This window comes from Glycine soja, chromosome 20 (assembly GCF_004193775.1).
Source record: "Glycine soja cultivar W05 chromosome 20, ASM419377v2, whole genome shotgun sequence".
Classification (NCBI taxonomy): domain Eukaryota; kingdom Viridiplantae; phylum Streptophyta; class Magnoliopsida; order Fabales; family Fabaceae; genus Glycine; species Glycine soja.
Genome location: NC_041021.1, coordinates 25,443,527 through 25,467,973, shown reverse-complemented (window position 1 = coordinate 25,467,973; position 24,447 = coordinate 25,443,527). Strand labels below are relative to the sequence as shown.

The following is a 24,447-nucleotide window of genomic DNA, read 5'->3' as shown; positions in this document are numbered from 1 at the left end:
AATTTAATTTAAAGGATATCAGTTGATATCGTTAACGTTATATCAGAGCTATAATTATTACCTTCAGTATCGATTGCAGGTTCATTACTATTGGATTTGCAATTTTCATCCTCAGACAAAGAATTAGAATCAGATGTTGTAACAATTTACGTTAGATATCATAGATATAATTAAAATTTGGGCAAAAAAGTGAGTAAGGATTTTCTATCATCATACCTTGTGGAGATTCAGAATTTATATCTTCTAATGAATCAGCTGTCATGACTTAAGAATAGAGACAAATTAAGTCAAGTTGAACAGACTAATGTTTTTCTAAAAGAAAACATCTTATTTATAATTTCTCACCATGACATTGTATATCTTTCAGAGTGGAATCTATACTTTCCTCATGTGATCTGTTAGGCTGAGTCTTTTTTTTTTGTAGGATACCTTTCCTATACATTCTGGCTTTACCTGAGGTACATGCATTTGCATGTGCATTCTTTTGCATGTTTGTAGTTGATATCAATGAAGTTGTTTGGTATATCAATTCACCACAACAAAGTTTTGAAATACACAAAGACGAAATTATACATCAAAGTAATTCCAAATGTTCAATTGTGTAATAAAAACAAAATTAGACATGCAAGTTGAATTAAAGTAGTTTCGAAAATCAGTCATGTAGGAATGATCAGACTCAGATGTAAAGATATTGTATATAGAGGAGTAAGTTCTGGATATAGAATCGACTATATCATTGATCTGCACTTTTAGAGGTCAAGAATTTAGAACCCAATTTACAAAAAAGGATGGAATATTTTGTAAATTAATAAACAAATGTTAATTGACATCAAGCAAGAGATGGCAAATATGAAATGCCAGTTTGGGGGATTAAATGTGATTAGACGTTTTTATATGATGGATTTCATAATTAATGAACATATTTGTTTTGGCATCCAAAATTACAGCTAAAGATTCATGGGTAAATTTTAATAAACAAATCTTAATTGACATAAAGCAAGAGATGGCAAATATCAAATCTGCATTTGCTAGATTAAATGTGATTAGACATTTTGACAGTTATCATTGTAATAAAAAAGAAAATTGAGCATCAAATTGAAATTACAACACAAAACTACAACTAAAGATGCAGGGTAGAGAAAACTTTGATATCGAATGCTATCCAATCTCTCTTTGATTGATCAATGTGTCATATTTGCAATTCTCATCTCTAATAGAATCGAAATAATCCTTGTCTTGAATCTCTCCTCACTTAGTACTAATTATACTAAATTTCCAAATTAGTTGTGCAATAGCAATTTCCTATTTTACTGATTCTAATGACTTATCATTAATATTTGAGTAGTCAAAAAACTAAGTTTTTAATTAGTAAATGTCAACTTATATTTTAGTTCATGTGTAATTCCTTCAAAAAAAATCTTAATTCATGAGTTATCTGGACTTGTTAACATTTATCAGCATTCTTGTATTGAATCGAAATAATCCTTGTATTCAATCTGTCTTTATCAATTATCTTGACTCATTAACATTCATCAACATCCTTGTATTGAATCGAAACAATGCTTGTATTCAATGTCTCTTTGATTACCACTGAGCAGAGGACAAAAAATTAATTCATCAGCTAACTTGAATTGATTACATTCATTAAGATTTTGACAACAACAATCCACAGATTGGAATTTCATCACGGGGTTAACAAATAGAGTAATGCAAAGTCCCAAAAAACTACTGTTTCATTTAATCAAAGAGGGAAAAACCAGTTCTGTTTGCAACTACAAAATCTATTTAACAAAAATTAATGTTCCAACAACGTCCTCCATGCAAAGAGTTTAAAAACCACAAAAACTACGACACGGCAAATATTACAATTTGACCATATGATCATAAAAAAACATCCAAGGCAACATGTCAACAACATAATTCATTCAAGCTGAGAATGCTTGGCTAATTTGTTCGAGGAAACTTCAGCAGGTGAAATTTGAAATTTTTTTCGCTCATTATCCAACTCATTAGAAGATACGCGCTTAGTTGGTGTCAATGGAATCTTGAGAAGAGGGTCATGATCCCCGATAACAGACACAGATTGCTGCATAAAATATTAATTGATCAGTAAGCTAAATTTTGTTGACATCATCCAAAAATACACCAGCAAAAACACACAACGACAACCCCAGCTTACAGATTCAAGCTCTGTAGGCTCACTTGAGCCAAGCATTGACCGATCATGATCAGCGGTAATAGACACTGGTTGCTGCATAAAATATTGATTGATGAGTCAGCTAAATTTTGTTGCCATCATTGCAACATACACCAAGAAAAACAAAGAAAGACAATGTTAGCTCACAGATTCAAGCTCTATAGGATCGGTCAACTCAAGTATTGAATTATCGATCTTGCAACATGGCTACATGATATATGAATCAACAGTTAAAAAACAAATGGAATATATGCATACACTCACAATAACTAAAATAGATTTGACAAAACACAACCTCACTATCGGGAATCATATCTAGCACAACATTGATCAAGTCTGATTCATCTGAATATTTAAGAACAACAGAATTCCTGAACCTTGGTTGCACCTTCACTTTGAATGCAAGGAAACAACCCAATAGCCTATCTAGTACTTGAGGAGAGGCATTTAAATCAACATCCCCATCCTTGCGCAGAAAAAGAAGAATGAAAATGGATAGCAAGGTAACAAATGTTCAGTTTAAATTAAAAAACATTGCATGATAATACAATAACATACTTCTATTTTGAGCCTATTGACTTCATCCGCTGTCTGACCAATTAACTGTGCACATTCATGATCCCAGATCAAAAATTTGGTTTGTTCACCCTTGTGATTAACCATCACCTCAACCCGATACCTGCCAATATAGATATCAGTATAAGAAAAAGTAGCTAATGGATGTCATACCAATTAAATAGTGAATCAATCACCTTAGTACAGGTTGATCATTCTCTTTGCCACACGGACATGTGAACAGCACAGTTTGCATGTCAGCTTTTTTATAACATTGACCACAAGCCGGATAGCACCATGAATAGTTGTCCATCACTATAGTTGTAATCTTGGCGACAGTAACACAAACAAATTCCTGTTTGAAGAAACTGACATTAGATTTTCTACAAAGAAAAGCTACAAATGAATAAGAACATCACCTATGAACTGGCATTAATCTGAGAGATATTTTTTACTTCAGTCTTTGACAGAAACACATCCTTTGATGATAATTAAGACGACCCTGAAACCTGTGAACTCCCTTGTCCAATAGGCGCCAAAATTGATCTAACCTCGATCCCTAAATCTAAAAGGCTATAACAATACAACAAATGCAAAAGCCCAAGAAGACTACTTACATATTTAACAATTTGAAATTGCAATCACATAAGTAACACATTGCCAAAATACCTCTCTCTAAATTCTTGAATTTCCAGCACGAGGTCATTGATCATGAGTTTAGACACCTTGAAAGAATTACTGACCGATGCCAGATATGATCCTACAGATTAGACCCAAAAAAAATATAATCTAGCAAGCATGGAAATTGAGAAATCTAACATTACACTGACCCTGCGCTTCCTTAATCCTAGCATGAGTCAAGAGAATAACGATTGGCCTTTCATCTTCAATATCATTCAAATAAGACAAAAACTGTAAGCAGTAATTTTCCCAGAGTGTATAGGATAGCACCTGTCCACTATCAGAAGGAAACAACAATTAATATATCAGTATATCAACAGTTAATCATCATCAGATACAAACAACAATCACACACACTCAAATTAAATTGTAAAAGATAACCTCAAATCCTTTAAATTCAAAACAACCCTCGTATTTTTGGATGACACATATCGGAATACCACTTCATCAATCACGCCAATAACATCTAAAACAACCACAAGGTAAACGTATCTTACTTGAAAAGCCATAAGCAAGTCAATCAAAATCGATCCACAAATTGCAAACAACGATCTTACCAACCAAGAGTCCAATTTTAAAATGACCAGCAATGACACTAGAAAAATCAACAAATCTGAATTTCCTAAAAGGTAAATGTTCCATATCACATAAGCTAACAACAGTAACTCCAATAAAATATAATTTATATTCATGATCACAAACTCTGAATTTCCCATCATTCTTGATAACTTTAAAATTATGCATCACATAAGTCAAATTTTCTTTCAAATCAGCCTTGCGAGACTTCAGCTGATCCTGTTTGCAAACAACATGGATTTCATCTCCCTACAATATAGAAAGCATATAAATACCTCATTGAATGGCCAATAATATAATAACATAATTTATAATTTAAAAAAACCGCCAAAAACATACATCAGAATCAACAACCACCATTTCGGCTTGTTCAGTCTTTCCGAGAATCCCAATGAACCAAAGATCAGTGATCCTTACAGAAAGCTTAAGAGTTTCCCTTGATCCATCTATCAATTTAATTTTATCAGCAACACGTGCCATAACTTTATAGTCGCAAACCCTGAACAACAACTCCAAGAAAAATAGAACATCAGTTAAAAACCAAGCATATAGTCAAACAACAAAAAAACTAAACTACCACCTCAACCACTGCAAACCAAAGCTAACAGCCTGTCACCAAAAAAACAAAGAAGAAAATTCACAAAACACACATAAGACCGCAATAAACTCCATATAAATTAGTAAAAATAAACATGTGGACAAAACATATGCCCATGTGACTAAACAGAATTCACATATAAGAATCCATTAACACCAAAGTTAACAAACCATACAAAAAAACAGCCATCCTCAAGTTAAACCTCAACTTCTCTCAACCAAACCCAAACTTGGGTACAAAAGTATAATTTTCATTTGTCACACTCAAAACTAACAGCCAAACAAAGGCAAACTGTAAAACAAACTACTCAACCAAAGAATCCACAACATGAGCATTACCTTAGCTTCTCCGGATCAAGCTCAGCAAAACTAAACTGCAAAACAAAATTGTCAACCAAAGAAAAACTGTAAAATCACAGCCATGCACAATAGAAAAATTAGATAAAGACATTCAACAAAAATAACATTACCTTTTGTTCTCACAACCAACCAAACACCAGAGCTAAACCAAACTGGGAAACAAAAAGGAAAATCACAGCCATGCACAACATAAAAGTTAGAAAACAAACGACCAAACAAACAAACAATTTTCCTCTGAAACTTGAAAATGAAACAAACTATAAAACAAACCTCTCAAGCAAAGAATGCACAACATGAACATTACCTTAGCTTCTCCCAATCAACCTCAGCAAAACTAAACTGCAAAACAAACTTCTCAACCAAAGAAAAAATGTAAAATCACAGCCATGCACAATAGAAAAATTAGACCAAGACATTCAACAAAAATATATTACCTTTTCTTCTCACAACCAACCGAACAACAGAGCTAAACCAAACTGGGAAACAAACAAAAATGACACAACAACAACCAACGACATTGCACAAAACCCCTAAACCACGTGCCCAATCAAAGAGTGGAAGCTAGCTTAGCCATTAAACACATGACACAAAAATTCCTTGGTGATCAAAAAATTAACACGTAAACCACTTGCTGATAAAAAAATTAACACGTAAAGCACCAACGTGTAGAAGCTCAGGACAAACCAAAAACCCATCAAAATGACAATAAACCCAGCGAAAGGGACAGGTGCCAATTTTCTAAGAAGGGTCACACCAGTAATTTTCCTATGCTTCTCTTTTATAATATAGGAGTCATGCACAACATAAAAGTTAGAAAACAAATGACCAACCAAACAAACAGTTTTGCTATAGAAAAATTAGACAAAGACATTCAACAAAAAAACATTACCTTTTCTTCTCACAACCAACCGAACAACAAAGCTAAACAAAGAGAAAATCACAGCCATGCACAACATAAAAGTTAGAAAACAAACGACCAAGCAAACAAACAGTTTTGCTCTCAAACTTAAAACTGAAACAAACGAAAATGACACAACAACGGCCAACACCATTCTGCAAAACACCCAAAACACCTGTCCAATCAAACAATGCAAGCTAGCTTATCCATCAGACACATGGCACAACAGTTCCTTTTGGAGGAAAAAAACAAACACGTAAACCACAGACGTGTTGCACCCGAAGAAGAAAACAAGAAGACAACAAAATCAGAACAAACCCAACAAAATCCAAACGAAAGCTAAAACACACATGCGCAACATAAACATTACCTTTTCTTCTCATAGTCAAACCCAGCAACGGAGGAAAAGCAAACCCCAAAAGAAACTTGTCAACCAAAGAAAAACTGTAAAATCACAGCCATGCACAATATAAAAGTTAGTAAACAAAGCACCAAAGAAGAAAAACAGCGAAAAAGACTAACACACATACAAACTGAAACCAAACCGAACGCAAAGACATTAAACAAAAAAACAGAACAACCGCAATAACAGAACAAAACCAAACTGGAAAACAAAAACGAAAATCACATACATGCAGATAAAAGTTCAAAAAGAAACGACCAAGGCAGAGCCTTACACCTTCAAATCCAGTTTTTCTTTCAAACTTGAAAAAGAAACAAACGAAAATGTCACAACAAAAAAACAGAACAACCCCAACAACAGAACAAAACCAAACTGGAAAACTAAAACAAAAATCACAGCCATGCACATAAAAGTTAGAAAAGAAATGACCAAGGCCGAGCCTCACACCTTCAAATCCAGTTTTGCTTTCAAACTTGAAAAAGAAACAAACGAAAATGACACAACAACAACCAACGGGATTGCACAAAACCCCCAAACCACGTGCCCAATCAAAGAGTGAAAGCTACCTTAGCCATCAGACACATGGCACAAAAATTCCTTGCTGATCAAAACAATTAACACGTAAACCACTTGCTTAACACGTAAACCACTTCCTGATAAAAAAAATTAACACATAAAGCACCCACGTGTAAAAGCTCAGGACAAACTAAAAACCTATCAAAATGACAATAAACCCAACAAAAGGGACAGGTGCCAATTTTCTAAGAAGGGTCACACCAGTAATTTTCCTATGCTTCTCTTTTATAATATAGAATATAGATATTTAATCACAAATCCTCTTGTTTTGCTGTTTTTTATAATAACTATAAAAGTTACGGTAAGAAATTTTCTACTTGGTTGATCGTGTATAAATTTCTTTTCTTTATTGATAGTGCATGACTATTAAATTAGAAAGAAAATTATAAAATTGTTCCTTGCTTTTAACTATTTTTTCTTTCATCTGTTTGATGCAAAATTTTAAAGATGCGGAACATCTTATATAATATAGAAATAAATATTCCTCGTTGGCATCTTGCCTTCAACTTTGGCAAGTTGATACTGTTAGATATTAATTAGAAAAATAATAATAACAAGTTTTATGAGCCTTAAATTGTGGAAGATGAAAGTTGTAAGGTTGTAAGTTACAAAGTCTTGAATAAGCAATTATGTGAGCATTTAGTATTCTTGAATAAGCAAATTATGTGAGTGGTCACTCTATTTTAGTATAAATAGGGGGTCATACTCTTGTATTTTGTGTGCCAAATGAAATAAAATCTTCTTCTTCATCCAACAAAGTGGCATCAGAGCTTGAGTTCTAGAGTGTTGAGAGAGAAACACTTTGTGAGTTGAGAGATGGCAAGCAATGGCTTGAGTATGTTTCAATTCCCTCGTCTTACCAAAGAGAATTATGATAATTGGTGTCGTCGCATTCTTGATTTAAAATCAAATTTTCTTGATTCCATTTGGAATAACTGATGTCCTCTCAGATGAAAATCAAATTTCTTGATTCCATTTTTTCTTGATTCCATTCTTGCTAGCAGACACATCTCAGATGAAAATCAAATTTCTTGATTCCATTCTTGCTAGCAGACATCAATTTCAGGTACACAAGGATAATTCTCCATTTCCAAAAATTTTGGAATTCAAAAACAAGATGCCTCCAAATCCTCAAATTTTAAGGCTCAAAGATTGGTTCTCCAGATATGATTTTTCCGTTAAACACATAAAAGGGAAGAGTAATTTGATTCTTGATTTTTTATCCAGACCGAGCAAGACCGTCAAGGTGATAACTTCTACTCACTTCTTCCCTTTGATATTCATGGTAAAACCCTTAGCTGAGACAACCAAAACCATTAGGGATTTCCCTCTAGGGTTGGTTATCCATACTCCAACAGAAATTCTTCAATATGCTAAGTCTCATTACTTCCATTTTCTTCACGAAACCATGAGATTAAAATATACTCCTAAATAAATATTTGACTCTGAGATACCCTTTGGAGCCATATTTGAACTTTTTGTGAGATTGGATGGGATTTGTGTGAACCAACCATATGGGCTATTTGGTGTAATACAGTTCAATATTCTATTCTCATTGCCATAAAGCCCTTGATGACATACCATATCTTGACAAATTCATATAAAGATGAATATTTTTTATGGACAATGTTAGAATGGTTTTCTCCTCTAACTTGGTGGCGTATGAAGCTTAAATAGATTCTAGACACTAAAAGGCAAAGGGAGATCACAAAAGATCACATGAAAAATCTAGTTTTTATTGTGATTATTCACCGTCCTTATTTTACGGAACAAGGACAACTTTGGTCTAGAAATGAAGCTCAAATTTGGGGAACATTTGAAGTTTATCCTTTAGATGAAAGTTATCGGATCCAGCTGGCAAGACACCTCTATGAGATTAATAATTATTCACGCAAACCTCTGAACCCAAACCTACCAAGTTCATCCCAAAGGCCAATGGATTGTTATCCTACTGACAGGATAATACTTCAGAATAATGATGACAGTCAAATTCGCACAGAGTTTTATGTTCCAAATCCTGCGTTCCAAAAGGAGGAAGATCTAGTGGACGACAATCTCGCTTTAGAACAAGACTTGGAGGACTACAATGCTCAATTGATGGAAGAGTTGTTACACAAAAAGCGATATCCTTATTATCATCCAATGTATGGAAGTCTTACCCGATCAGAAGTCCAACAATACAACTTGTCATTATCCACTAGATCAGACTAATAGACTGCTAAAGAAATTTGTATAAAGGTGTGCAGTGAGAGATTGACTTTTTCGGGATAAGGATGCTCGAAATCCTATCCTTCTCAACGTGTGACACATGTCTACTGTCAAAATCTGCTTTATGACTCAGCCTTATCTTGAGTCTGCTTTATGACTCGGCCTTATCTTCATCTTAGAAAAGTAGATTCTTTTTATCTTCTTTTGCAATAGTTTTATCCTTCCCAAGATAAGACCTTGTATAATTGTGTGAGTTCTCTTCCTATATAAAAAGGACTAGTTTGTATGTTTGGGCACACTGAATTGAATAACACTCTCTTCTTATTAAAATGTCTCTTCTGTAAACTCCATCTTCTCTGAAACTCTGAGTTATATAATGTTTATCATTTGAGACTCTCACCAGCTAGCATGCTCTACACTCGCCTCTTTGAGGATCTTGTGTAAAATCATCCCCAAAGTATGATGAAAAGTGAAAACCTAAAAGGTGCATACATGCATGTTGTCAACAACTAGAAATTTAAGGATAAATTAATACTTTGATGGGCCTATTGAAATATAAAATCATAAAGAGTAACAAAAGCAAGAATTCATGGGGTTGAATAATCCGAACACTGGATGACTTTAACCAAGCTAGTCAATCAAATGTAAAAAAATTGAGCTCCTTCAAGGTACCACCAAATTGATAATATATATATGTATATATATATATATCAATAGAGTTGTTGCGTTGTGAATGGGTAAGGTAGAAGTGAATTTTTGGCAATTTTGCTTTCACTTTTTGTGGTTTTTCTTAGTAGGGAAGATTTTTTCAAACTCATAAAAAATATATATTGTGCGATACACATATCCCTCCTAAACAACTTACTTTGCACCATCACTCTAGATGAGTAGATGGCGCTATATAAAGTGGTTCCTCTCTGTTTCAGATTATCACACAAATTTAATTTTATCAATTGATCCAATTAAGCTTCATTGTTTTAGTTTTCGGGTAATGTTAAGAAGTGGAAGTGGTGTTTCTTCCACTTTCTTTGGCTCAGTTATCTTTATTGCCATCGACGACGACAGTAGTGGTGGTGACGACAGTGCTTCCTCATCAACGTAGTAAATTTTTAAACCAATTTCCCCTTGGGTCATGCTGAGGAGGAGATACTTCTCGTCTAAAACATAGTACACCAACACCTCTTTGCCTTTGTTGATGAACTTCGTAGAGCTGAGGCATATTTGACCGAGGGAGTTGTTTTTGCGGGTGGAGTTCGAGTGTGTTGCTGAAGATGTGATGAAACGACGGGGAGTTAACATTATTGTCTACATTGAACAACAAACATTTTGTTTAGTCTCTTGAAAATATTTTCATAAGCATACCCAAAAGTAAAAATAACAAATTAAACATTTATAGTCTTTTTCGATAACACCTTAGAATATTTTCTTCTTGATACATATTTACTAAATCTTGAAATTTAAAAAATGAAAAATATCTTCAAAAAATGAAAATAAAAACAAAAAATAAACCGTAAAACCAAGTGCCAAGAATGAAAATATATTTGCTTAAAATTTAGAAAACATTTTCTCTTAAAATATTTTCAAAAACAGGTTCAAAAGTAAAAACAACAAATCAATATTTTTCAGTCTTTTTCTGAAGAAGTGAAAACACAATGATACTTTAAATATTTTCTTCTTGATACATATTTATTAAATCTCAAAAATTTAAAAATAAAAGTTATTTTCACCTGAAAATAAAAAAAAATGAAAAGAAAAAATCAACACGAAATCAAGCACCACCTTATCTTTCCTTGTGGCATTAAACCCCAAATGTCAAGCATTGTAGCCAAAGCAACCTTTAGGAGGTCCAAAATGAGTGTTTCAAAAACACTGAAAGATAAACTTAAGGAAACATGAAGAAATGCTTTTGCTTCGATGGTTTTATTTAACAAAATCAGATAAAATTTCATTTGATTCTTATAGCTGGTTTATTGAATAACAAAGTACAATTTTGATTCTTAGTCTTCTTGCATATTGAGCTTACTTTGATATTTTGCCTTCATTCCTAAAAAGATCATAACCTTGACCCTGTGTTTGGCGATAATGTATTTTTTTGAGGGTATTTGAACAGTTCTCTAGGATTTTAATCATTCATTAAAATTCCACAAAAACAAGTGGAATTTTAAAAATTCCTCACTCACTATGTTCATCTTAGAAAATACGTTTCATCTTCATCTTCATCTGCAACATCATCTCCTTCCATTTTTCAATGACTTGATGGGTGACTGACACGACAAAAATAGTAACAGTGGTAGCTAAAAGGCAAGTTCGCATATGGGGGAGGAGGGATTCATCATTGTATCCCCATTCTACAAGCATCCCTCCCATCCACCATCATCACTGATTTCTGCAAGGTTTTCAACCATCTCAATTCCTCGGTCGGTCAGTGACTTGAAGCAACTGTGAATGAACTTGCTTTAATGGAAGATAACTTCAAAACTATTATTGAAGATTTGCAAGGACACAAGTTTCGTCATGAGATTGATGTTGCAATGTGAACTGCGAGAGAAAGCAAGAGAAGGAAATCACAGCAAAATTTATTTTGAATTTTAGAATTACATGGCATTTTAAAATTCTTTATTCAAACACTGGGTGAAAGTTGGTCACTTGTCACAAATTCTATTGTAACAGCTTCCTGGCTTCTTCCACAAATATCAAACTTTGCTTCTAACCTTGCCAAGTGAACTTCTAATATGAAAACCTTCTGTTTTCAAAATTCAAAGAAAACTACAAAAGAATAAAAATCACAAGTGCATCTTTTGACGTAATAGTACTCCTGCTTGTGTCAACTGCAAGGGACTGTTCAACCTTCAATCCACACTCAAGTTTTCTCGTACAGTATCCAAGAATGCATATACTATTGACCAAGCATATGATTATCAAAAACATTCATGATATACAATTGTTAACCAAAAGCAAATTAACTTCCCAATGATGGAAAAATTGTCAGGATTTCATGAATTCAGGAAAGTTCCCCACTCCAACAAGGAAAAAGTACAAGGCATGACCAAGTAAAAGAGAGCTAGTTTGTACTTTATATCACAATAATTGAACCACATTCTCAGGGCACTTAATTGAACCTCATTCTCAGGGCACTTGCTGCTGCACTGCAGCAGATTTTTTTCTCATTGTCCAAAATGCAGAAAAGTAACGATTCTGCAAAGAGGATAACAAACCTTTTAGCAAATTGAACAAAAGCTTTCAGTAGATTCAGTTTTAATGATTTGCTATGAATCACATTAACATATAAAGCATTAGTACGGTAAATAACCAATATAATTCAGTAGCTATATTTGTATAAAGCAGTTTGGAATTTCTGAATTGAAACAACCGGCTATAAACTTATAACACAAATATGCTAGAGATTTAAGAACAACTAGACTGTAGATAAATGTCGAAACAAAGGAAAAAACCGGGTGGAGGTAGATGAGCACTTGTGCACAGTTAGAAGCTTACTTGCATCATTGATCTAGAATTTGCGGTGTAAGTTGTCTCAATAGTCCTTTCTTTCTGCAACCCATGACCAGATAATGCAAATATGATTAGTCACTTGCATAATTAAAACAGGGCATTATTCAAAAAATGAAGAGATTACCTCTAATTCAAATCCATAATGTAATGCGACCCTCTTAACATCTTCCAAACTCAATTCAATGGACATTTCCTACAGACAAAGTCCAGACTCCAGAGTAAGATAGTACCCACCAAACAAGTGATGTGATATAGTATGTGAAAAGAAAAGGAGTCATACATCATCCTGTCCATACATATCTGCAAAGTGATAAAGTAGAGGTCCCAAATTTATCCAAACCTGTCACAATATCAATGTCACCCACTATGAACTACAAAAGTTAAATGGAAATGGCAACAAGCAAATGTTACAGACCACAACAGTAGATACATGGTATCTATTTGAAGGTTTGGATTCAAGAACTTACTCCCCCTTCTTTCAAAATTTTTGAAATTATTTCAATGTACTCAACAATATTATGAGCTGTATCGATAAAGAAACAAGTTACAACTGCATCCCATGCACCTGCATGGCCATTTTAAGTCTCATTAGAGATTATTATACGAGATAGTGTGTTATATATCAGATTTAGTATAGATAATTAGATATAGATTATTTAAACGTATAGTCCCTAAATAAATTCAACAAAATGCCATTAAAATGATGAGAATCATTACTTATTATAGTCCCTAAATAAAATTCAATATCATTTCAGGAAATCAACATAAAGTATACAAAGGTCTACTATTTAAGAAAGGCTGAAGGTGGAATTATAATGTCAAGCTCAGTTTGTGCAAGATCAATTAACTTTTTAATAGTATCTCCAGACACCATAAGGGTGATCCATGTGCATGCTCCCCAAGTCTGTTGCATTTAAAAACTTACTAACAAATAACAATTGACTAGAGAACTATGCAGCAGTCATCCTCTGTTCAAATCCTAAATGTCAGGGTTCAAATTTGAACTATTTTAGATGACAAAATTATTAAGTTTTGAATCAACATGTAAGTTCAAAGCACTAGAGGTTAACACAGGCTGCATACACTAAAAAGTCATGCATGCATACATACGTACATACATACCTACCTACCTACATATATACATACATACATACATAAAATATTACAATTATATATAGATTGAAAATTCAAAATATAGCATTCAATTTCATCAACTCAGACCCTATACAAGTTCAAGAATTTGAAGCAGCTCATTTTCTAATCACTGTAGCAACGCAGCATTGCATATTCCATAGTTTGTATTGTATGTGTTGCTTAATTTAACAAGATGAATCAACTAAGCATAAAGCAGATACATAATGAATAGAACCAGAACACTCATGATATATTAAGTTTACTCTTTAAGAGCGGCAGACATAAGATCGCTGATATATATATATATATATATATAGCTGTAGATAATTTCTCCTACCAACTTGGCTTGAATCACTGTAAACTTCAACAAAGTCACCTCCACACATGGAAAAACCTTCAGTAATTCCTGCACTGCTCCAGTCCAAGAATATTATGATTATAAGATATATCATACCATAAGATCTACTGATACTTTAGTATTTCAACAAGCTCCTATTGTTCTCCATTCACTGTATTTGATAACATGTTTGAACAGGTCTTACTTTTTGAGCCTAATAGAACAAGATAAATACTTTACCTAACAGCAATTTTTGTGTCATTATAATTAATTACACCAAAAGCTTAAGATGCTAGGTGAATAAGCATAAATGATTTTATATTACATCTCTAACACAGCCCCTCATGTATGAGCCTTTCAGGCTTGAAGAGTAGATAATGCACAAGCCCACCTACCTTGTGTAGAAATTCAAGGTTTTATTAAAGAAATGGAACTGCAAGGATCAAACACTAGACCACTTGATCAGAGGTTTTGATACTATATCATGAACCATCTACCCAAAAGCTTAAGTTGATAGATGAAGACACATGAATCATTTTATATCTAACAATTATTACGGTTCCTTTTTGCAACCCTTTTTTTATACTAATAATTTTTCCTTTATTAAAAAAATCAATGTATATACCTGGCTGGATGCATATCTGGTATTGAAACAGGACGAAGTTGATCACTGTCTGATAATGAATTGCAATTGCTGTGAATCCAAGGATAAATTGTCCACTCGCCAGCCGTTTGGGAACTTAAATGTTCCATCAAGCCAATCGATTGAGAACAAAAAGAGAAAAGACCAAAAAATCAGAACAGCAATCATCACTGTGACTTCAAACAAATAAGTAATTGCTGTAGCATTAACAAGATAAACAAGAAAGAGATAACCCTTAATCTTACTGGTTAAGAATAAAGCTCGAGCATATCATCATGTAGTATGAAAATTCATTTCCCTGACTGATAAATCCTGCATCATAATGATATGTCAATTATAATAGAAGTATACTAAACATAATTCCTATGTAAGCTTGTTAATGTATACACACCTAAACATGAAATCTCCAGGGCCAGCCGACCAAGTCCAGCACCAGGAACTAAACATGCAGGTGGACTGTTTAAGAAATTCCATGCTTTTAGTGAAAAACAAATTGTGCAACCAATCTTCAACCCAAGTAAGAAATTTCAGCCAGTATCAAGATGTTAAGTTCTACCTATCTTTACTGCGATTAGGGAATAGCATATTAAGCTCGTCAAGTATAGGGCTGTAGCACTGATCACGTTCGTTTTTACCCTAATAAGATACATTTGCAAAAGCAAAAAAGTTTTTTTCAAGATAACCAAAATTAAGGTTTGTATTAAAAATACATAAGATTAACAGGCAATACCTCAGCTGCCCAGTCCCTAACTATGTTCCTTATTATACATCGCACCTGAGGTAAAAGGCAATAAAAATAAATATAAGCAACAAAACCATATAAAAGCCCCACTTCACCAGAATTCTCTTACTAAGAGAAAATTGAAAAAATACAGAGCATAATACGAGGTTAAGTTAAACAGCAGTAATTCTCTCTCTTGATAGAAGACAAATTTATGAATTATTGCAGCAAGCTACTCTCCTACTCTGATGCAACCAAACCATAGTGTGAGGTAGAAGTTTATTTTCTTTCATCTGCCCTATTTCTTTAACTTTGCTAACTGCCCATTAAAAAACCCAAACCTTTCCATTATCCTACCTTGGAACAATTAACAACTGAAAAGAATGATGCTGAAAACATAAATATACCTTATCTACATCAACTAAAGGAACATTCAATTTTAAAGATGGATCCAACCATTGTTGTTGTGATGACGTGACCGGTACCTGAAATAAAGATGTTAAAAAGGTCTATAGATAAGTATAGATGCATCTTAGAGTAAACTTCAGCAAAAAAAAAAAAACTTAGAGTAAAACTAATACTGTAAAACACAATCAATAGTATATACCAAAGATTAGTTCTGTTAGAAAAAGACAAAGTTATCTAAAAGATGCTATGATGTTTGAAATTGACATAGAATTAACACATTAAAAAGATACTGTAAAGAGTTGTTTCTTCACAGCTCAATGTCCATCCAGAATAGTACATTATATTTCAACTTTCCATAAAGTTCGATTAAATGACAGATGAATCAAATGAGATTTGAAAGCTAGTTATTACTGTCTCCACTCTCCGGGCAATGACTCAGACGTCATTGACTTAATTGCTATGAATACAATTTGATTGTTTGCAAGGATAATTGAGATAGGGAGGATAGGAGGATGAAAGAGAAGTTTCAACATATCAGGACATGCTTTAATGAACCAAACAGACATTATATTTATAAATAAGTGTGCCATGGTGCTAAAGTGCAGGAAGACATCACCAGCAGTAAAGTGAAGTTTTGGCTTTACTGAATTACTTTGAACTTTGAAGTGTATCCAGATTTTTTTTTTCAAGAAATATCATAGCATTAACATCAACTAATCATGAGGAATTTGCACAACTTACAACAACCAACTTAAATAGTGAATCTAAAATATGAAAAGATTTACAATAATAAAACAGAAAAGGAATTACATTGCCATTGGAATCAGCAATAGGACTTCCACAGTATTCACTAGTTTCTTTAGGATGTATCATGCTTGGAGAATGGCTCCCAGTATTTGACTGGTGGCAACTCTCAATGTCCACCTCCTGTTGTTATCTACAGAGTCAAATTTCTAAATGAAAAAAACAATGATAGAACCAATGAAACATCATAATTCTTATCTACTGTATCAAAAAGGACATAGAGTCACAGTGCTGCAAAAACCTCATTGGAATGCATTTGTGCTTGTGATATGCAAGTATGATTGCCACCTTCCACACAACGATGTTGATCAGATACAGAACATGTTATTCTCACAGGGACTGACTCACATGAACAAGCACTAATCCCTTCAGAAACTAAATGATCTTTTTGGGTCGATTCAGGATGTGGATCTTCACTAAAATCTACGTCCTGGCTCATGTCAAGTGGAGGTTCAAATGCCTACAATGTTCATTATATCAAAACATCAAATATCAAATATGACCATAAAACAGAAAACAAATAAGCCACATAAAGAATTGATTCTGACTTGAAGCATGCCGAATATGAAATGTGTATTCATTGAGATACACCTGCACCAATGGAAAGCACAACAAACCACAATATCCATTATTAACAGCTAGAACATGCTATGGCATCCATATGCATTCATTTCATGTACAATTAATCATTTTATAGCAAGTAAAATCACTAAGAACATAACAATCAGAAAAAAGAAAAAAAAACTTTCTAAAATTTCCCCTCCACTTTGAATTGTGCTTGTTAAAATTCTAATTTTCCTCTGAACATGAACATTTTTCATTCCAATTGAGCTCTTTATTTAAGAAGGTTTTAAACTGGTAAGTGATTTTAACGTTTACCAAAAAATATACCAGGGATATCAAAGATTATCATGGTAAAAGAATTAAGAATCCTAAGTTTAAGCAATGCATATTTTTATTAAAATATGCCTCATTAAAAGGTTAGAACATATTTGTTTAGCTCAAGATTCTGTTCTTCTAGAAGAAGAACATGCTTTGTTTTTACAAGTAAACAGAGTCCAGGGCAAAATTATTCAAATATCACAATATCATATTTTTATTGTATAATGTTTAGAAAGAGAGAAGAGAAGCATATACAGAAAATGTTGAGTTATAACTATAACTATACATAAAAAAGATTAAAATGACTTTCTTTTCTAATTTGATTCTAAAAACTAAAATTATTTAATCCTCCAAAAGTGCCTTTTCTGTTAGTTTACAAAAATCATCTATGAAAGTAGTGATGATGGAAGAAGTTCAAATCATCCAAATTCAGAAACTCAACATTTTTTTTCTTTATAAGATTATAAAAAGCCAGAAATTATAGAGCAAAGAAAAAAAAAACAAGTATAATGTACCAGCGTAATCTTTGAAACTTTCGAGAATAGTGGGATAACAAAGCCTACAAACACATAAAAAAAAAGGGTTCAGTAAACATGGCAATATAAAAATAAACAGAAAGTGCTAGAAGAAATTACAAGACAGCAACTAAATAACTGGGGAACTATGTTCATTAGACTGTTAGACACTGTACAACCAATTAGTGCTCTAATTTAGCAGCTAGATTAGAGTTGATAATTTATGTAATAAAACCTGCACAAAGAAAAAATTATATGCAGTTTTAGATTGGTCATTCACACAATTCCATCAATCTATCCTTATTATCTCTATTAGCATATGACAAGAAAGCAAGCTTCAACCCATCTCATTACCAGTGTCAATAACCACACATTGAAATTTGGACAGCACCAAAACCAAGTGGCAACCCATCAAAGAGATCCATTAAATGTTCGTCATGTTGTTTGATTCTCTTTTGCATTATTAACAGTGACTGACGGACAAAAGCTCAACAATCTCAATTCATACGGTCTGAATCGGCCAAAGAGTATTTATCTTAAGCTTAGGAAGACACAAGCCAGAAATAAAACAGAGTCATACCAAGGAAATATCATTATTCTATGGGACAAAACTTAGATGCTTTTAGTACTATTCTCCAATCAAAGGTGGAGTTTCACCTCACTTAATAATTTGTGATAAAGGTTTGCATAAAGATTAGCTTAGGTTACTAAGGTGAAACTCTAGTTCAGATTGAAGAACTACACCAAAATCACCTAAAAAACTGCATTTAAGTTTTGTCCTATTCAAGGTTATAAAAAAACAGTCTGCAACCACAATTTCGGCCGCAACATCAAGGTTTTAGGACTCTCCATGACCGCAAAATTGCAGCCACATTTGTCCTCAATTTCCCGCATTATCAAGGAAAATGACAAAACCATGATCATAACCATGGCAGCAATTTAAAACCTTGGTCCTATTCTGAGGCCCTAGACTTGTGCCACAGTTCATAACAAGTCAGATAGTGACAGAAAAAGGAAACTGATCAACATCGTGCTTAGCAGAATATCAAGCAAAAGCAGAGAACAAAAATACCTTATGGGAAGGTGGAAGCTTCCTATAAGACCTCTCATACCTTCTAACATCCTCTTCTGCGGCATCAGGATAGCTGCATCAGAACAAGCCAATAATAAAGATTACGCTACAGTGTTACTAGGGTTATCATTTTGTTAAAAAAATTATGAAAGAAACAAAAAAAAAAAATCATGTATTATCACACTAAAATATAACAAACAAACAACAAACAACAATCTTAACCAATACAGCTAAAGAATCCAACAATGTTTTGGACTTTTGGCAGCTTTACACACTCATGGCTGTATGTGCATTGGAATTTTAGACTTTTAAAAGTAAAATTGAAAAATAAACCCATTATTTCCACCAGACATCTCAAACCAGAGAATTGAACAACGATTCATCGCTCCCGCTGCTGTATAATTCATAAAATAAAATAACTTTGCCACACAAATTAAAAAAAACTATATTTTTATATGATCAGCGTCAAGTATATGTTAATTTTCTCTCGACACAAGAAAATAAAATAAAATAAAAAGTGGAGTAAAACAAAACAGTGAAGTAGAAATAAAAAATAAAAACTTCACTTCTTTCTTTCTTATATCTGGGCATCCTGAATTGAAAATAAAAACTTCATTTAGGGTTTAGATTGTTGAATGATGATTTTCAAAGTAAAAAGAATTGAAGAGAAAAAGAAAAAAAAAAAAGAAGAGAAGGACCAATTACTTGAGGTAAGCACTAATGATGCGTCTGAGGGATTGGATTTCAAGGGCCTCTTCAAGCTTTAAACGACGACGTTGCTGCTCCTCCTCTGCCTCATCCATCACTCTTCTTAATCTATGAACACTTCGACCACAGCGCAAGTTCAGACCCGACGACGGCTTGTCTCCTAAGGACGTCGGACAAACAGCTCCGCCGCCGTAGACGGCGAGGTTCAGCCGTTCAGGTCTAGGGTTCGCTGTTGCTGCTGAGAGTTGAACGAATATGAAGGCACAACAACAGTCTCAGAAGTGTAAAACACTAAAATACACCGTTTCAAGCTTTCTGGACGTCGTTTTGAATTTTTTTCTAAAAAAAAATAACTGCTCAACCCAACCCGGGTCTCCAAAACCGTACGGGTCATCGGATTATACTTGTACTGGTCTAATTAGAGGTGTAAATGAGCCCAGCCCAGCCGAGATAAACAGTAGAAATTTAAGCTTCACTTAAATGAAAAATGGATAGTTGAAGCTTGACTCATTTATAAGTTTGGATTTATCTTATTTAAAAAAATTAAAAAAAAATTGAGTCTAGCTTGTTTAATTCGTTTATAACTTAGTTATTTTTAAATTTTTGAAAGAAAAAAGTATATTTTTTAACATGTCAATTTATTATTTAATACTTTTTATGTTCCCTAATAAGTGTTGTATTATGTTCTTTTACATATTAAAACAAATTAATAAATAGGCAAAAATAATTATTAATTAGTATTTATTTATTTCTTAGTCAAACTTTGAATCAGTTAAGATTTCTTTTTTCTTATGAATCAAAAGATTAAGATAAAAAAAAAATCAATCAATCACTTAATTTGGATTAGTCAATAGGGGTGTCCATAAGTCGAGTTTGACCAAACCTATTACTCAATCAATCAATTTTGAACATGTTGGATTGAGTTGGTTTTGTGGTTTTTTTTAAAAAAAATTAATCCAACTCATATACAAACGAGTTGGTTCATGTTGGGTCAACACTTAAATTTAACACCGCATAACAAGATAGAGGTATACATAATTTATCTAAATCTATAAGATAATATTAAAAAGATAAAATAAAAGCAAATACATAAAATGCCATGTGCCCATCCCTTATGGTGTTACTTAGAATGTGCGTGTCATACCTAGGCTACCCTCAATTACATTAATTTAATTACAAGTTGCAAAATTTATACCAATGAGAAAATTCATAGTGATCATAAGACATTCAACTATTAATTAACATTCATTTATTTAACTAATATGTCTATCTATAATATTTATCTATCTATCTATAATTTATAAGTATAATATTCTATAATTTTTTGTTTTTCGGTTAAACCCCTTTCAATCAAACATCTCTGTTTTACTTGAGATGGAATATAATTAGGGATTCAAGAAAGAATTTGAGGGAGAATGCAACTTAAAGGGATTAATGTGTTTGCTCAAGAAAGGAAAGAGTCTGTGACAAGGAACTTGGCTGGTGAAATAATGTAGTGTGTATCTTCTTCCTAAATACTCGTAAGCCTTAGGTAGGTCACTACAGCCTACGCCGATATCAACTTATATATGGACTTCATCATGAGCTCGACCTCTTTCACTCTTAATTTTGGGTATTGTCTTTAATTTCATGGATTCAACTACTTCTCTGAGAAATACCAAGTTGGAGAACATGTGTTAGCGAATTTGAAACCTTAGTTGTCATAAGAAGCAAGTTCAATGATGAGTTACGAATTATCTTTTTTTTTTTTCTTGATTTTTCTTTTCCTTGACCAGTAATTAGTGGTGGATCCAACAATTTTTTTAATGGGGGTAAGAAATTTAGGACTAATTATATTTTTGTTCCTAAACTTTTTACATATTTCACTTTTAGCCCCTAATCATTTTTTTTAGTATTTATGTCTCTAAACTTTTACTTTTGCTCTGTTAATATTTTAGTTGCTATCTAATAACAACGCTAATTGATAATGTAATATTCATGTTAGCCCATTTGATCCGATGATACTCCTTTCTCTAATAAGAGAATCTCTAATTACTTTGGATGGGAGATGTTCCAGGTACTAAAAGAAATCGTTTTCTTTCTCTTTTCCTCATAAGGTCATTGGTGCATTAATTCACCGTGCCTGCATCGTTCTTTAATTTGATCCTCCACCAATATTCTCTAAAATTAAAAGATAATTTGTTTATATAATTTATATTAAAGTTATCGTTCACCGTTCAAGTTTTGTTCTTCGGCACGTTGGTGCAGAGAAAGATCTCCAGATTTCACAATATTAAGAAATTTCCTTGCACCACTTTCATGATCGAGATGTTGAAATTGTAATTGTTGAAACATTGATTCCTTTATTCTTCACGGGACTATGGGAGAAGAACTCCATTGGCGCTATACTAGAAATTGGGCATTAAAATTAATGAAATCTTTACCAAAATGATGTTTTCACATTGAAAAGTATAATTTATTTTTTTTTGAATGATGAAAAGTATTAATTTGATTAAAACCATTGGCGCGATCAAATGAGGCAATTGAACCACATTGGATGTGGCAGCTTTGGCAGCGCAGAGACTGGAGTTGGAGCGTGAGTTTTTGATGACTTCTTAATTAAAACCATTAGATTAAGTTAAAGTTAAAATAAGTGGATGGGATAAAATTTGACACCTTGGTGTCATTTAATTTGATCCTATTCTTATATATATAGAAATATTTTTATAAAATGTTAGGTAAAAAAATATTAGTAAAAATCATATATGTATTAATGTACCTAACTTATTATTAGACAATAGAAAAAATGCACTAAGAGAAAATACTGCTCAGATATATATATATATATATATATATATATATATATATATTGATGAAGGAAATTTTGTTCTCTTTTAATTTACAATTTTCTTACACTCCATATATAAAATATAAAGAGAGACAAGAGAAAGACGAGAATACATTCTTTTTAGGGGTGTAAGTAAAATGAATTGTAATAAAGATTGATGCGAAAATAATTTAATGTTTACTCTTTTGATTTGAATAAGTTGTGATGTGCTATTGCGAGAAGCAATGGGGGTGTGACTTTTGAAACCTTTTCTTTCTCTTCTGAAGGAAATTCCTTAGGGATCTCTTTACTGAAGAACCTTGCGGGGCATGCATTAATAATGCTTGAGATTGCAATGAAAGCGACGTGGCCGAAGCTGGTCCTGTGTTACCTTCCCTTTCTTGACTTGCCAACCATAGTATCACTCTTGCCTGCATATAATATATATAATTTCAATCGTTAATTTCTTCTAATCAAAATTACTATATCACACTATATATTATTCGCTTTTACTTACAAAACCTTAATTTTCTTATCCCATATTGTGGGTTCAGCTATACGATCAGTCTGTTCATTCTTATTCAAAGATAATATGTATTGTTAATTTATTCTACCGAGAAGAGCCTTTGATATATATTAATTTATCTGAAGAAAAATAACATATTATATTTTTTGATTTTGGATTAGAGACCACAAATATCACTAACTCACTAGATTGGAGACTATAATCTCACTCACGGTTCATGACCATCGACAATCCAAAAAAAATTTATATATAATTAAAATTAAATACAAATTCTTTTGTTAAATATATCGTTATAACTTAAGTAAAATAATAAAATTTAAGATCAATATGTCAACTCTGTGTTAAATAACATTATATAAGGGTACTTATTCATTGACGACATTGATTTTAATTGTCAAGCTAGCAAGTAAACATCTGATTAGAAGTTTTTCTTTTCTGTGCAATAAATAAGGAAAAAAATAACTATTAACTCCTGATTTAGAAATTGTCGAAAAAGTTCTATTTTCAAAAAAGGATGAAGAAGTTTTCGAAGAAAGAATTTACCGCAATGCACATTACCTGAAGTTCTGTGACATCAAGCATGTGGCGTCTACTTTGCGGAATGGCAACAACTTTTTTGCTCATGCTAACGACAAATGCAAGAAATAAACTGCGTTTGTTTTTACTGAGAAAAATATAACCGAGATCGTATATAACATAACATATAGCATTATTTAAATAAAAAAAAACAATGAAATTGCTTACATTGAATCATGGGGTGATGAAGCAGATGAAGGGCGAAAACGAAGATCCAAGTAGCAGTTTCGCTTCATTATGATGCCAGTTTTGTAATCAACGACACCCCTTTAACTTGCTATGTATGTAATTGATCCGAATCGATCGAACGATAGGAAGAAATTACAATGGCAAAAATTACAAATTTTGTGGAACGTGAGTAAAGAAAAAGACACAAATTTGATGAGTGCATGGGACAATCGTAGATTTCAAGGGTCTTATATATATAGGCGATTGGAGAAAGAAAAAGAAAAGGGCAAGGAGGACAAAATATCTAATAAGGGACACTTAGAATGAATGGACACGTGGGAAATGAGTTACATATGCTTAAAACTTTTTTTATGGCCTATAGGGTTGTGGCTCTCATTGGTTATGTACCTTCGTATTTAAAACCAAATTAGTTAATGTCACGGTAATTCATTGTGTATTTTCACGTGGCTTCTTTTTTATGGTAATTAGGGATGACTCGAGACTGATCGGAGATGGGTTCGATTTTTCCTATTTTTGTTCTCACAAAAAGCAGGACAGGGACGTGTACGATGTAAAAAAAAAGATA

The 24,447-nt window shown here is 32.9% G+C and overlaps 3 protein-coding genes across 5 annotated transcripts; all 3 read right to left on the bottom strand.

Moving 5' to 3' along the window:
- Positions 1-1,921: 1,921 nt before the first annotated feature.
- LOC114401925 (replication protein A 70 kDa DNA-binding subunit C-like) lies at positions 1,922-8,160 on the bottom strand. The gene is made up of 17 exons (XM_028364499.1): positions 8,108-8,160; positions 6,235-6,308; positions 5,957-6,039; positions 5,271-5,305; positions 4,946-5,011; positions 4,349-4,508; positions 3,991-4,258; positions 3,815-3,899; positions 3,583-3,710; positions 3,422-3,512; positions 3,262-3,325; positions 2,950-3,107; positions 2,756-2,876; positions 2,493-2,663; positions 2,345-2,404; positions 2,180-2,251; positions 1,922-2,086 (listed from the first exon to the last, which is right to left on the bottom strand). Exons 1-17 carry the CDS (start codon positions 8,158-8,160, stop codon positions 1,922-1,924), a joined length of 1,854 nt encoding a protein of 617 aa, XP_028220300.1.
- Positions 8,161-11,615: 3,455 nt separating this feature from the next.
- On the bottom strand, positions 11,616-20,083 carry LOC114403295 (carnosine N-methyltransferase-like). Its single transcript, XM_028366161.1, has 18 exons — positions 19,783-20,083; positions 19,078-19,150; positions 18,006-18,049; positions 17,157-17,199; positions 16,850-17,068; positions 16,615-16,731; positions 15,804-15,881; positions 15,406-15,450; positions 15,232-15,311; positions 15,067-15,131; positions 14,921-14,987; positions 14,658-14,771; positions 14,033-14,106; positions 13,029-13,126; positions 12,842-12,901; positions 12,686-12,754; positions 12,547-12,600; positions 11,616-12,246 (listed from the first exon to the last, which is right to left on the bottom strand). Exons 1-18 carry the CDS (start codon positions 19,878-19,880, stop codon positions 12,178-12,180), a joined length of 1,467 nt encoding a protein of 488 aa, XP_028221962.1. The 5' UTR covers positions 19,881-20,083; the 3' UTR covers positions 11,616-12,177.
- A 2,620-nt stretch (positions 20,084-22,703) lies between these two features.
- Positions 22,704-24,074, bottom strand: LOC114401323 (protein JAZ13). Of its 3 annotated transcripts, none has more exons than XM_028363818.1 (3): positions 23,862-24,074; positions 23,676-23,781; positions 22,704-23,022 (listed from the first exon to the last, which is right to left on the bottom strand). In XM_028363818.1, the coding sequence occupies exons 1-3, from the start codon at positions 23,927-23,929 to the stop codon at positions 22,822-22,824; spliced, it is 375 nt and encodes a 124-aa protein (XP_028219619.1). In that variant the 5' UTR covers positions 23,930-24,074; the 3' UTR covers positions 22,704-22,821. The 3 variants fall into 3 exon arrangements, with proteins under 3 accessions (XP_028219619.1, XP_028219620.1, XP_028219621.1); XM_028363819.1 differs by having other exon boundaries at positions 23,676-23,766; XM_028363820.1 differs by having other exon boundaries at positions 23,676-23,742.
- Positions 24,075-24,447: the final 373 nt, after the last annotated feature.